General features: G+C 51.7%; 1 protein-coding gene across 2 annotated transcripts in view; it reads right to left on the bottom strand.

Annotated features, from left to right (window-relative positions):
• LOC122366061 (E3 ubiquitin-protein ligase SMURF2-like) overlaps nucleotides 1-14,661 on the bottom strand; it is a 48,825-nt gene that overhangs the window by 3,487 nt on the left and 30,677 nt on the right. For both annotated transcript variants that reach the window (XM_043337833.1, XM_043337834.1), the window contains 9 exons: nucleotides 14,294-14,479; nucleotides 13,790-13,918; nucleotides 13,251-13,469; nucleotides 5,298-5,476; nucleotides 4,820-4,911; nucleotides 4,228-4,373; nucleotides 3,615-3,701; nucleotides 2,457-2,594; nucleotides 1,942-2,067 (listed from right to left, as the gene is read on the bottom strand). In XM_043337833.1, the coding sequence (XP_043193768.1) occupies nucleotides 1,942-2,067; nucleotides 2,457-2,594; nucleotides 3,615-3,701; nucleotides 4,228-4,373; nucleotides 4,820-4,911; nucleotides 5,298-5,476; nucleotides 13,251-13,469; nucleotides 13,790-13,918; nucleotides 14,294-14,479 (1,302 nt within the window). The remainder of the gene's footprint in view (nucleotides 1-1,941; nucleotides 2,068-2,456; nucleotides 2,595-3,614; nucleotides 3,702-4,227; nucleotides 4,374-4,819; nucleotides 4,912-5,297; nucleotides 5,477-13,250; nucleotides 13,470-13,789; nucleotides 13,919-14,293; nucleotides 14,480-14,661) is intronic.

Raw genomic sequence — 14,661 nt, 5'->3', positions numbered from 1 at the left:
ATCAAAGCTGGGATATTTGGACGGTACTGGGGCGTATTTTGTCACCCTTAGTAGTCAGTACTCAGTACTTCCCTCGCAGCTGGGGTATTTGGACAGTACTGGGTGTACCTACCAGCTGTGGTACTATGTTCATGCCCCTTACATAGTTATAGCTGGCCAGATACTTGGGTGGTACTGGGTGTGCCTGTGATATTGTTTTGAACCGCTTACCTCGTAGCTGGGGTATTTGGGCGGTTACCAGACGCTGTTGTTAGTTGGGGCGTTCCACGACAAATCGACAAATAAAAAATTAAATTTGCACCCTCATATTTTATTTTTCGTTGAAAACTGGTGTAAGGGGTTGTGATGGGCGGGGAAGCCAGCTGTGGCAAGGATTTTTTTTCTCCGAACAACGGTTTCCGAGATATAGCCTCGGGCAATTCCTGGAGGTCGCGCTGCAGCCCTATGTTTGGCGGCCTATAACTCAAAAACTATTGGTTTTCTACGATAAAAACTTTATATGGTTCAACTCACAATCAGACAACAAACATTTTGGCTATCTCGGATTTTCATTTTTTGAAAATTTTGATCACGTGATCTTTTGACCTATTTTTCGAAGTGACCTTGATATTTTCCCCACTGAAAGTTGCAATTTTGTCTGATGACGATTAAAGCCTTATCGATTGTCATTCATATGCGAAAATAAAAAAGTGGATATCGCCCTGCGTTGACCTCAGGTCAGGTCATTTTTATGACCTGTCCATTATTACGAGCGGGAGCGACAGTGAGATCTCGAGAATAAAGCAAGATAGCGACAAGCGGTAAACGTTGCAGGGTACAAACGGATAAGGTCTATAATTTTTACTGAGGTCATTTTCAGGTCACGTCAAAGATGACGTCACAGGAGCAAAAAGGAAGTCAAAATTGCGGCACTACATATATATGAAGTTTTTCTCGAATAACTTTCAAGGTATCCCAGCTAGGAACAAACCAATAGCACCATCGTGATCCTCTCGTCGATCCGCATCGAAACATATGTATGTTGACCTCGAAAGGTCGAAAGGTCAAAAGTTGACCTTAGGTCACGTGACGAGCGGGAGCGACAGCGAGATCTCGAGAATAAAGCAAGATAGCGACAAGCGGTAAACGGTGCAGGGTACACACGGATAAGGTCTATAATTTTTACTGAGGTCATTTTCAGGTCAGGTCAGAGATGACGTCACAGGAGCAAAAAGGAAGTCGAAATTGCGGCACTACATATATATGAAGTTTTTCTCGAATAACTTTCAAGGTATCCCAGCTAGGAACAAACTAATAGCACCATCGTGATCCTCTCGTCGATCCGCATCGAAAGATATGTATGTTGACCTCGAAAGGTCGAAAGGTCAAAAGTTGACCTTAGGTCACGTGACCTAAGGTCAACTTTTGACCTTTATCCGAGATAGCCAAAATGTTTGTTGACTCATTGTGAGTTGAACCATATAAAGTTTTTATCGTGGAAAACCAATAGTTTTTGAGTTAGAGGCCGCCAAACATAGGGCTGCAGCGCGACCTCCAGGAATTGCCCGAGGCTATATCTCGGAAACCGTTGTTCGAAGAAAAAAATCCTTGTCACAGCTGGCTTCCCCGCCCATCACAACCCATTAGACCAATTTTAAGCAAAAAATAAAATATGAGGGTGCAGGGCACTTGTCGATTTGTCGTGGAACGCCCCAGTTGTTACTCCTCGCTTACCACGTAGCTGGGGTATTTGGGCGGTTACCAGACGCTGTTATTATTCCTCGCTTACCTCGTAACTGGGGTATTTGGGCGGTCACTAGACACTGCTGTTACTCCTAGCTTGTCTAGTAGTTAGGGTATTTGGGCGTTCACAAGACGTTGTTGTTATTCCTCGCTTACGTCGTAGCTGGGGCATTAGGGCGGTACTGGGTGTATTAATGATGCTGTGCTAGCGGCTCTTACCTCGTAGCTGGGGTACTTGGGCACGTCGAGCCGGTTGAAGCAGGTGTGCGCCTTGGGCAGGTTGCCGGCCGGCGCGTCGATAAGGTGGATGGTGAACGGACGCGGACCCGTGGCGCCCGTCGAGCCCTGAGCGTGGAGCGGACACACAGCTCCGTTAGAACAATACACACCGGGCCGGGCCAGTCATACAGAACAGAATGGGGAGGCGCTGATAGCGATACATTCAAACCTTATAAGGCCGATGGTGTTTGAGTTCTATGATGAGAACCAGCATATAACATGACTAATGTGTGCACCCATTAAGATGGTTTAAAAACGAGAAACAGCATTTCCATCAGTAACTTATGGGTCTGAATTAGCTGCGAAATAGGTTTTAGATTAAGACATGCACGACAAATGCCAGTATTCACTCTTCCAGCCCCCACTAATCGTTTTGAGACAACCCAAATCGGCAAACACACACAGCCCTCAACCCGCGTTATGCCTGGCTCCATTCGGCGGCCTGCTGGGCTCACCTGGAGACCTTTGAAGCCCTGCAGCGGCACCCGACTGCTGCCGGTGACAAACTGCAGCAGACGGGCGCGCATCTCCTCACTATACGAGTCGACGATCCGCCAGAACCACCGGACCACCTCGTCCTCTGCAGTGCAGTGCTGTGGAGGGATACAGGGGGTCAGATGACAGTATATAACACATCTCCTCACTGTATACCTACCGTGCTGTGGAGGGGGTATAGGGGTTTAGCTGACACTGTATAACACATCAGTACTGTGGAAGGAGGGATACGGCGGGGGGGGGGGGGGGGGGTCAGCCGACACTCAGCATCTACCTGCAGCCCGGGAGACGCAGGGGGCTACGGCACTCTTATAACACATCAATGCAGCTGCCGGAGGTAGCATGATGAGAGGACACTCCGCATCTAACTGCTGCCGGGGGTAGCATAGTGAGAGTGCATATTAGTGAGTAGCATAGCATAGCAGCATAGAGAGAAACAAATAAAATAATAACGATGGTCAACCTTTTGAATCAAACCCATCACTTGCAATGAAATATCGAAATTCGGAGACGATCCTTCGGGGAGGACAAAGCCACCTTTCCCAATACGCCGTCGCCGATCATGTTTGTCAAACAGCTCGCCGACGTGACGGCGCTATAAACTGCGGCTCCCAATCTCGGCTGTGGGCCGAAGTGGAACACGATACGACGCTAATTTCCCGCGGAGCGCGGCAATGGTCCGTCTAGTAGTGATGGGTGGAGCGGGTCCACAACACAACACACAACGGCGAGGGTGGCGGGAGAGACAGCAGAGTGCGAGAGAGGAGAGAGAGGAGAGAGAGAGGAGAGAGAGAGAGAGAGGGAGAGACAGAGACAGACAGAGAGAGACAGAGACAGAGAGAGAGAGAGAGAGAGAGAGAGAGGGGGGGAGAGGGAGAGGGAGAGGGAGAGGGAGAGGGAGAGGGAGAGAGAGAGAGAGAGAGAGAGAGAGAGAGAGAGAGAGAGAGAGAGAGAGAGAGAGAGAGAGAGAGAGAGAGAGAGAGAGAGAGAGAGAGAGAGAGAGAGAGAGGGGGGATCTGATTAACAGAGTGCACAGAGATAGACAGAGGAAGAAGGATGAGGAGCGAAGAGGTGGGAGAAATCAGGGACTGACGCACGACTAGGCAGAGAGGACCCACCTTGAGTCTGGTGTTTTGTTTCCAGTCTTCGACGTCGATCTTTCCCAGCCCGCCGATGAGCAGTTCCAGTTCCCGTTCGTCGAATGTCTGTAACAGTGCACCAAACAGGTCAGCCGGCAGCACGACAGTCAGGTCAGTGCGTTCACAGGGTGACGGGACAGAGTCGGAAGCGGCGCCGGTCCGTACAGCGGCGCACTGTGGCACAGTCGACCTAATAACGCAGGCAGGACAGTAGATCAGATGGCCTTTCCTGCCGTCAGAGGTGACACCGGTGGGGCGATGCTCCCCGGCACCCTCCACGGATCGGCTCCCTCCCAGATCCACACACACACGCCAGACTGCGCCTCACTAAGCTCATTACCATTTCCTCGCTCCCTTGTCGATTTTTCATCCTTCGTTCCCACACTGCTTCCGCCTTCCTACATCTTTTGTGGTTTGCTTCCAACTCTCCCTCGCTTGCTTTTTCCACCTCTAAATCTTCTTCCCATTCTTGCCATACTCTTATCCATATCCCTCGGCTTGCTCCCTCTCTCATTCCTTCCCTACATTCCCTGCACCTTCCTCCCGTCCCAAATCCATCCCATCACGCCTCCCATCCTTCCTCCCTCCCTACCTTGAGCAGTGTCTGCGGTATGAGCTCGGTGAAGCCCTTCTGTAGGCTCAGGAACTGCTGCTCGATGCCCTGCATGAAGCGCAGCTGCACGTACAGCTTCACGTACTCCCGCTTCGTCTCCTCTGTGACGTGCAGGTCACGGCCGCCTGGGGAGGGGAGGGGAGGGGGACGGGGTGGGGAGTCAGTGGGGAGGTGTATGGAGGGTGGGAGAGGGGTTATAGTGGGAGGCGGCAGGACAAGGCAGGGTTAGTGTGGGGAGGTAGCAGGGCAGACTAGGAAAGGAGAGGTCAGAGTGGGGATGCGAGGAGGGTTGGCGAGGAGTTGGAGTGGAGGAAGGTAGCTTCAGTAAATCAATAGCATTAGAAGACGCTACTTTCCAATTACTAAGCAACATGCCGATTGAAATATTAAGCGAAACGACTTACAATAATTTCGATAAGAGTCACGTCCAAATGAAATATTTGTATTTCTATTACCAGTGCCATACGGCGTGACCTCTCTACCCCCTCCCACCCCAGTCTACTCACTACACGAGCCTTCACGTCACGTCACGAGTCCACGACATCAAAGGCCACCCGATCAGGGCCGTTACCTGGTTTGAGGTCGCGGACGGTGACGTGTCCGTAGTGGTCGTGAGGAACGCTGAACGTCATCTCCAGAAGGTGCTCCTGAATGTTGTTCTCCCTGAGGACAGAGCAGGGGAGGCGGTCAGTGGTGGAGAGAGTGATGGGAGGCGGGCAGCGGTCAGTGGGGCAGTGGTAGCAGCAGCAGTGCTTCCAAAAAATTATTTTGGATGCACTTGGATACGAATCATCTTTTGACATCTGAGCACAAAATAAGTCTTACCCAAACTCGACTTTCCACCCTTCACTACGATAAAAGGGAAATGAATGGGTCTAAACAGAACAGTGGGTATTTCCGATGAAAGTACCAGGGCTCTTGGCAGTTCCCGAAGTAACTACCGCGGTACTCATACGCCCAAAAGTATACCACGACTAAACAGCTCCTGACGTTGAAGTACCCGGTATTCACGGTATCCGGGACCAGTATCCCATACCGCGGATACTCACAGGATCCAGGTGAGGTTCCGGTGCAGGTCCGGGTCCACCTGCTCGATATCCGGCAGGGCGATCGGCTTGTTGAGCAGCATCTTGTAAAAGGGCATGGTGAAACCGCCGTCGATGTAGTGGCCGTGGAAGATGGCCATCCCGATCACACGGCCCACGAAGTGGAAGTACGATAGATGCTCCTGTGGACGGGGGGAGGGGGAGGTCAGAAACGCTAGGGGTCGCAGGCAGGCGGGGTCATACTGGCGGGTGGTAGACACTGGGTGTGCTGAGTTGTCGGGGAGCCGTGCCAGCTGCCCTAGGGTGACGCGGGTCTGGCCTCGGCCGGTCAGTGGCTGCCTCAGCTGTCTCTCACTCTGCCGGGACAGAGCGGGTCTCGACTCTAACCAGGAACAGCCACGGATACCCGACCCAAGTGCTGAAGACCATCCCAACCCCGGACGCTGTGCTTCCTCTGAGAGCCAATTATGGGGCAGAGATGTCAATCGGAAACTAAAACATTGGTACACCCATGTCAAGCCAACGTTCCTATTGATTTGTTGAATTATCTTTAGACTCCCGAATCGTCAAGTGGGGTTGATTTGTAAGAATACTACCAAATCACTCGATTTCCACAACTTGGTCGTCTTTTATTTGCCCACGTTTCTCGTCGGTAACAGAGTTGGTTTCGTTTACCAAACTTCAGAAACTGACACCACTTATCTGGAAGGACGTCCCGACCCAACCGTTTCCCTACAGTTGACAGTGTTGATTGTAGCAACCGAGGTGAATTGGATATCGCCGGGTCGCTTCAATCACACCACGCCGCATTGAAATGCATAGCGTCGGCGATCTATTGGCCGAGTTAAGCGCCACACAGCGCTACCAGCTGATAATCCCGAGCCGTCCCAGTCACCGGGCAGATCAATCGGCCAGACGCGTGGGGTATAGGAGCGTTTACGGGAAGGCGTGGATGTGGAGGTGCGTGTGAAGTGCATCTGCGTCATTTGTCCACCTGTGTCAACACACAGACCGTGAACACACTGACCGTGTATTCCCAAATAAGATGGGTGTCACGTTAGAATAATCAGTTTTTTTTTTTAGGGGATGGGGAGTGGGTGAGAAGGAAGCCCATTCGCCTATTGATTCCCCAAAGTACAAAACTATATGGATAAAATACCTATTTAAGTTTCACAATAACAAGCACAAACCAGCAATTATCAAATTTACTATTCCGGATTATATAATTGTTTAGCTATGTACGGATGCTCCTAAGCCACAAAATGTTGTTTTATATTTACCTTAGTCTAAGCAAGCAAAAACACCAACATAAAAATCGTCCTACGAACGCCAGCAAAATGGCACCGGCATACAGTCCTAACAGAAATCCTAAGCCATCGCAGAAATACCTGGCCGGTCCGGGTTTAATTCGAACACTAGCCGCTTATTGCTGGTGATAAATTTCGCCTGCCGTGATACATGGCGTTCGCGAGACAGCCGGTGCACCTAAATCCAAGTCCCGCTTATAAGATTCAAAAGCAAGGCAGCTTCGTGGCCTCGGGAGAGATTTAGCGACACCTATGGGTACAATTAGTGGAACAATGGCATGCATAAATACCATTGGAGTGCATAATGATGACAAAGCTGCTTGCTGGTGCCCAGCATACGTGAACTTTAGGCAGTAGTCATTGGATGCCATCGCCTAAATTGACATAAAAAATATATCGTTGCACGGAGTGGCCGATGGAGACGAGGTTTTTATATATCTATAAAGGCCAGTTTTACCAAAAAATACCAGCCGGCCGCCGAAATAAAATATCCAGCCGAAAAAATAGACGCCACACATCCACGAGTTTCACCAACAAAAAATTCCAGCCGACTTCGGACGGAAATTATTTGTCGCCGGTAGTCAGCTGATATTCTGTTACGATATCAAATTACGATATGTCAAGGAGGTTAATAAATCATTTAAAGCATGTTTTCAATCAAATTGAAGCGTGATTTCTAATGCAAATGCTATATACATTTCGAAATATTATAACAGTAAATTATTACATTATTTTCAAGAGTAATAACAGCAAAGTAGAGCATTATAAACTTTCATATCTATATTAACATTCTGGTGCCCAGCAAAAGCCAATCAATACAAAACTACCAAATTGTAAACGTAGGTACGTCATTCATAAAGGTGACGTAAGGAAGCTTGCATTTAAGGCAAATTTAAGATGGATCTTTTTTCCTGTCAGCCTATTATATTAATTTTACAATACCTTCAACTTGCTATGTACCTTTTTGTCTGTTTTTAGTCGCACCTTGTAGAAAATCATCGTGTAGACCGAGAACGCAATGTGTGGATCTCCACCTATGAGGTGGGGACTAGATGGGACCACTCCAGTGGCAGCGGAACACCTTCAATTAAGGGGGCACTGCCGACTTTTGGTCCCATTCTTTCCATGCAACGCCCATGGGGCTTATATTAAAATGTCAAAATCAAAGGGGGGCACGGTGCCCCGGTGCCCTACCCGTTCCGCCGCCTATGAGTCCCGCTCCCGACAGATCCGGGAGCCGCACCTCTTTCCTAGCTTTCAAAAGAGCGGCAAAGAAGCGGTCAACATTGCTCCCAGAGACGCCACCTGAAGCTGGACGGACGACGGAAAGTTCCGCAGCCGAGCGATTGAACTGCGGTGCTACGAGGCGGCTTCGCGTGCACTGCATAGTGCATTAGCACCTTCTAGCGGGAGTAAGAGGGCTAACGAACTCGCCAAGGCCTATATAAAGCATTGTGCCAAGGCGAGTGTCTTACCTTAGGAAAATACCTACCCAGATTAACTGCTGCACCGCGGTCATTGCAGGGCTGAGGGTGGTCGCTCGCTCCGCTTCGGCGAGGTGGAGGTGGACTGCCCGGCTAGGTGGTTTTAGCCGATATGCAGGCCCCATTTGCCGGGCCCGGTCGAGAAGAAGGAACGCCACACAGCAAAGAATATTCGCTCCGGGCCCGCTACACTGGTCCAGCTCGTAAGTCGTAACAAATTAACAATACCTGCGCTAGCGTCGTCGACCGTCGTTCGACTGCGCCCAGTACCGCTCAGTGGAGAGTCCTGCCGAACTCCTCCGCGTGTGCCGAGATCATTCGTTGCGCGCGGACACAATCGTCCGACGGAGACAGCTCTGCATTATGATCGGGTGGTCACCACCTTGGTCGCCGGCTTTCACACCCAGCCGAGCCGTCTGGCTACGCCCCAAATGATCGTCTAAGCCTTTCGATTGGTTTGTAACTCGGGTCTAATATCGAAATATTTGGGAGTTAGGACATGTTAAATCCGTGTTCATGAACAAATATACATTATGCAACTAAAACGCTTTACTTACTTTAACTTTTCTAGGCTGATGACAAGGCATACACCTATTCATTGCAATATTTCTAAAATGTAAATAAATCATGAGCAATGGGCATAAAAAAACAACAGCGATCCACTAGAAGCTAGTGTGGAAATCCACTGACGTAGGTCGCCTCGTACTGGCGCAGCTCGTAGCTCGTCCAGCAGCGCCAGCGTCTCCCGCACCCGGCCGCCCGCCTTGCCCGCCTGCACCATCAGCCGCTGGAAATGGCTGCGCTGCCGCTCCAACATTAGCTTGACCGCCTGGCCGGCCCGGCAGATGCGCGCCGTCCGACGCACGCAGTGTACGTCTTCAACAGCGCCGGGATGTCGTACGACACGACCGCGTCCACGGCGTCCACGTCAATACCGCGCGCTATAGCCTCGAGCACACCAGCGCGGCCATCTCACCTAGCGCGCGCCGCCGCCGGCACGCCGGCACTACCCCACAGAACTCAGTCACGCGCGCGCCCAGCACAGACAGCGGTAGCTCCAGCTGGTGCGCCACCTCCTTCCAGTTGACCAACACGAGCGAGCGTCGCCAGTCGGGCTGTCGGAGCAAATGGTGCATCACCAGCGGCTTCAGCGGCTGCGGCGCCACCACGTTGAACGACTCGCTCAGCTCGGCCGGCGTGGTGAACCTGCCGACGAACTAACCGGGCAGTGCGACGGCGGCGGCCGCCGTGCCGGCCGCCAGCAGTCGCGGCTGGAACAGCGACATTCGCTCCAGCTTCTCTGGCCTCCGGGTTCTGTGACAGGGTGGCCAAGAACGGCAGCTTCTGCAGCGGCAGGTGAGGCGCGCAGACGGCGGCGGCCGTCAGCCGGCCGGCGATGCAGGGCGGCGGGCCGTGGCCGCCGCCACCCGCTCCACCGCTTTCAGCCAGCCCGTCTCGGCCATCTCGATCACCCGGTCGCCTTCGTCGATCACCAGGTAGCGCAGGTGCGCTAGCGAGAAGCCCTCGGAGCTGGTTATGTGATCCATCAGCCAGCCGGGAGTGCTCACCACGATCAGCCAGGGAGACCGGGCCGCGCGGCCCCACCGCCACCAGTTGGCGCCCCCTCGTGCCACTGTGTCTCCACCAAGCAGCCGGACGCAGAGCGGCGTGTCGGCGTCGTACTGGCGGAACACGGCGGGCACCTGAGCGGGCAGCGCCTGTGTGGGTAGCACAGCTAGCGCGCGCACCCGGCGGCCGGCGCCGCGCCTGCACTACCGGCAGCACAAACGCCAGCGTCGTACCGCGGCCGGCCGGCGCCGAGACGCAGAGGTCGGCCGGTGGCAGCGGCGACTCTGTGGCCGCCAGCAGCTCGGGCAGCACGGTCACCTGCACCAGGAACACCTGTTCGATGCCCTCGGCGGCCAGCCGGGCGCGCAGCTCGGGGCAGAGCGCCGGCAGATTGGCCGGCGCCGGCCGCCGGTCGCTAATCGGCTGCGGGTGCGCCAGCCAGTCGGGCAGCGCACGCGGTGCACGGCCTGTCGGCTCGAGCGCTCCACCTCGTCCAGCACGGTGAAATCGTCAGCGGCGGCGTCTCCGTCCGACTCGTAGGTGTCCTCACTGTCGTTATTGGCGACGGCGGCTGCCGCTGTGCGCTCAGTCGGCCATCACAGCAACACTCGCCGATGATTAGCGTCATCGAAACCGTCGGACGACGGTGGATTCACCACCGTTTTTGCAGCAGAGACTGGAAAAAACCTCAGCAATAAACAAGGAAAAACCTCACAACATGCCACAGCCTGCAATTGTGCATATTGTCATTATATTTCTCACATGACAGAAAATATTTGTTGTTTATTCTAGGAACTGGCATGAAAAACATAAGCTAAATCAAGCTAAGTGAATTATTTTTGTATTTCAACATGAGACTGGGAAAAAATCCTGTCACTGTCAACATGACCAGTGTAACGGACGGGCTGCATGAACATTTCGGCGCATGATCTGAAAACTCTGTGTGCAGAAAGTTGGGCCCTGTTCATGAACCCCGGCGGTCGCTGCGGCCGCTGCGGTCGCTGCGGCCAGCCGGGTTGTTACGTCACAAAAAGGGGCGGGGCTCATGTAGTATGACGAATGTATGACGTCATCTTGCTGCGGCCGCTGCGATCTCTGCGGCCGCAATCCAGCGGCCGCCGAGCCTCAAGAAAACTAATTGCACTGAACTTGGCGCACTGAAGTCAAATAGGCGCAGGCCGTGTTGTCATGGAGACGATTTTGTAAACAAATTATCTACCGGTGTGCTTCAGTTGTAAACAATTGTCGGAAACTATTTCGGCAGCAGACGCTGTTCATGGAACGCTGCTGCGGCCCAGTGAGTGATGACGTTTCAAAAATGGGCGGAGCTTAGAGCCTGCGGCCGGCCGCAGCGGCCGCAGACTTCATGAACAGGGCCCAGTGCTGAGGTGAACAAATAACATTTTGGCAGCAATTTGCCTGGTGCCTCCACAATTTTCCAAAACTAACTCACAATACTTACAGCCAGTTTTAACATGATCCCTGCATGACTCAAGCATGCAAGATACACATGCATTCAATATCAGCACAGTGCACACACAACAGTTATGGATTCATTTACATTTTACAACATTACTATTATTTTCTTTCCCTTCAATATTGGCAGCATGACTTGCTGAGTTCAGTGGTACAATCTTATGACAGCAAGTTTGTTCGCGTTCGCAACCATACAAACTTTGCACGTTTTGCTTCAAAAACAAGCCTTTATACATTTCTTTCATGCTATTCAATTTCTTTTTAAAAATTTATTGTCATTTATCTTGAAAATCTTGCCAATTCGGTCTTAGCAATGTCAATGCACGTTCCCTATTCCGCACAGCTCAAGCAAGTTCCACCCAAAAGTAGTAGTGGTATCAGTAGCTGGCGCCTTGCCATGTCAAATGTAGCTGAATATGTGAAAACAGTGACATACTTATTTAAAATCTTGAGTCCAATGAGCCTACCCTCTCTGCCTCTCCTTCCAGCATTTCAATTTCTTCAAGCACCTTCAATTTTCGAAAATGACCTTCCATCATTATTTTCCACTTCCTTCCGAGCAATGAACTTGTAAGCTGACCACTAGTTAATGCTCTATCATCTTGCTGTTGGGTGCTTGTAGCAAAAAGATAATATTAAATGAAAAAACTAACACCACAACACCAAACAACCGTCTTGTTGGTTTCTTTTGGTCCTGCCTGGTGACAAAGGCTCTTTCTTTACGCAATATCATCAGTATTCCTCTTCTAATCTTGAAGCCCAGATGCTTTACAAATTGGCTATGAATGATACTAAATTATTATATCAACTGAGAATCGCAAATCACGATAGTTCGCAACAAATGAGGCCAATTATTCCAACACGACATCAAAAAAATAGACGGGGTCGCCTGTCTATTTTTTGGGGCTGTTTTTCTACATATAATGGCGCAGATAAACACTCCATTAATGCCGCATTTGCCGTTGGTGAAACTCGTTGGCTATTTTTCTGGCTGATACTTTTTCACGCCGGCGGATATTTTTTCGCCTGGTTGGTGAAACTCGTCGGCTGGTTTTTGACAGAAAAATTGCGCCGGGCTGCTATTTTTCTGTTGGTAAAACTGGCCTCAGAGCGACGATAAACTAGCCAGCATGGCTTAAATGACATTGGAAGTATGATAAGAGCCAAATCGTGAAGATATTTTGACAACAAAAATGTGTGTGATAACTTGATGCATAAAAAAACATTCAAGAACAATGAACAGTCAAGAGAGCAGCACTGTCCGCGCCCAGTCAGAATATTCCAGACCTGGTTATCATCTGTCAGTGTTCTGTGATACATGTGGACGGCAGTGATGGACGGCACTGACCAATCAGCAGCGGGCATCGCACAGCCGCGTCTGTACACAGCTCGACTGACGGGACAGAGTTCGACATTTAGTGGCCGAGAGCCGGAGCCGGGGGCGGACATTCAGGACGACCGGTCCCGTCCAGCTGTCGTCGTCACTAATCTTTGACTGTTGTCTCATGAATCAGTCCCAATAGTTGGAATGGATGGTTTTCAGACACGCGACCCATAGCTCACAGAGCAGTTTCTAATCGCCGCTGTTCGATCAAGGGATTCCGGGTAGCTGAAAGGCGCACCATAAAACAAAAAGTTTGACTGCTGCGCACATCGCTAAATAATTAGACCCGCCACACTCACAGGCAATACAAATGTATCCTGGTTACCCACGATGTAATGCGATCATTGCCAGCAATGTTCTCAGCCATCCTGACGGTTGTGTTTGCAATCAATGTGGCCAGCGCTGGTAAAGCTAGTCAGTGCATCAAATATCTCACACCTCAATACGGCCCCACTTTGACAAACAGGATGTAATATCAACTTCCGAAGCAATATTGCGTTTTTGTTCGTTTATTAGGGCTTCAGAGCGCACCGAATGCAATAGTCATTTTCAGCTCGTAGCTCTGGTCACGTGTTATCAATGAGGTCAGCAAGAGACCAATGTTTCATTTGTAAACTGAGAGTCCTTCTACCTGGAGAAAATGTTTCCTTCCTTCCAGGCTCAACGAGCTAGTCTAGACTAGACCCCGCAGTTGATCTCTACGGGTGTGAGGATGTCTCTAGCCCCCGACACTCACCGGGTTAACCTCAGAGTTGGGGTTGATCTGCAGTGTGTAGATGTCGTCCCGGCTATACTGGAACAGGCCGTAGTAGGGGTTCAGCATCTCGTGCGACAGCAGGTACAGCCACTCGCGCGCCACGCCGCCGTAGTCGAGACCCTCCTCGCCGCGGAACTTGACCATCAGCCGCTTCCGCAGCTCCTTGGGCGTCTTCTTCATCACGAGACGGTACGACTCCTGTCGGGGCAGCCGAGGGGAGGGTGTCAGTGACAGAGGGAAGAGACGTTTCTCACAAGTAGCCGTTGTCTGGAGATTTGTCAAACATCATCATGGTAAGAAAAATGAAATAGACCAACAGAATGCAATCAATATCTATTTAGACGTGTTAGTTTAAAGTGAACTAACACTATTACTATCACGAGCCGAAAAGACGACAAGACATGTTCCGCACGAATGTTGTGCGAGGGAGGTCACTCTCGTCTCTAACTGGACTTATGCACGAACTGTGCAATGGAAGCTCTACGATAAGCTGAGCCGCTCGTTCGCGCTACACTTACCTCGAAGACCTCGTCTCGGCTGACCTCCAGCCGACAGTGACCAGACTGCGGCTGGAGGGTACTCAGCTCAGCCTTCAGTACCTTCATCTTGGCCACCAGGTCCCGCCGGTACTTGGGAAGGATCTCCGGCTGATAAGAGAAACACACAGGGTTCATGGTTACTGACGGGAAATGGACAATAAGTTACAACGGAACAGCCGCTGGGAGCGGGCCCTTTTCTGACGAACAGAGCTTAGTATTGTCTCATAACCGACCGCAAACAGCTGCAATGGAGACACAAAGCGAAGACACTAGCCCTTCTGGCATGTATTCGAACAGCATCCAAAAAGTAGTATGCTGTTTTGTATTTACAATGCCAGTGGCAGCTCAGAAAACCAGTGTAGGTAATATCGAGTCAAAAATAAAATACCCACATCAGACCACATCCCAGCAGCTGCCAACCACAGCTACCCCCACAACCCCTTTTTCTCACGGACCGCCCCTGCCTTCCCGTCCCTCCCTCACCTGGCCGCCGTCCGTGGCGCCGCCGGCTGCTGGCAGCGGGGCCGGTGCGGGCGCCGGGGCCGGTGGCGCCGCCGGGTTACGGGCCGGGAGAGGCGGGGGCTCGGTGGGCGCCGGGGCCGCCCGACTGCCCCCGCCGGGGAGGGTGGAGTAGGGCGGCGACTGGACGGCAGGGTCCGCCGCCGGCTCCTGGGGAGGACGGGAGGACGGTCAGTACAGCCGAGCACGGGTGGAGAGAAGAGACGACGCATGATGTACATTAACTGAATTGAACACATCAGCGGACGAGCAATGCCATCTACGACTATCTAGCAACATTCCCACGCTCATGCGCTCCGAACAGCCCCATAGTTAGACACCATTAGCACCTC

Source organism: Amphibalanus amphitrite, unplaced genomic scaffold (assembly GCF_019059575.1).
Source record: "Amphibalanus amphitrite isolate SeventyFive unplaced genomic scaffold, NRLGWU_Aamphi_draft 000782F_arrow, whole genome shotgun sequence".
Classification (NCBI taxonomy): Eukaryota; Metazoa; Arthropoda; class Thecostraca; order Balanomorpha; family Balanidae; genus Amphibalanus; species Amphibalanus amphitrite.
This window is presented reverse-complemented; position numbering and strand designations above follow the sequence as displayed.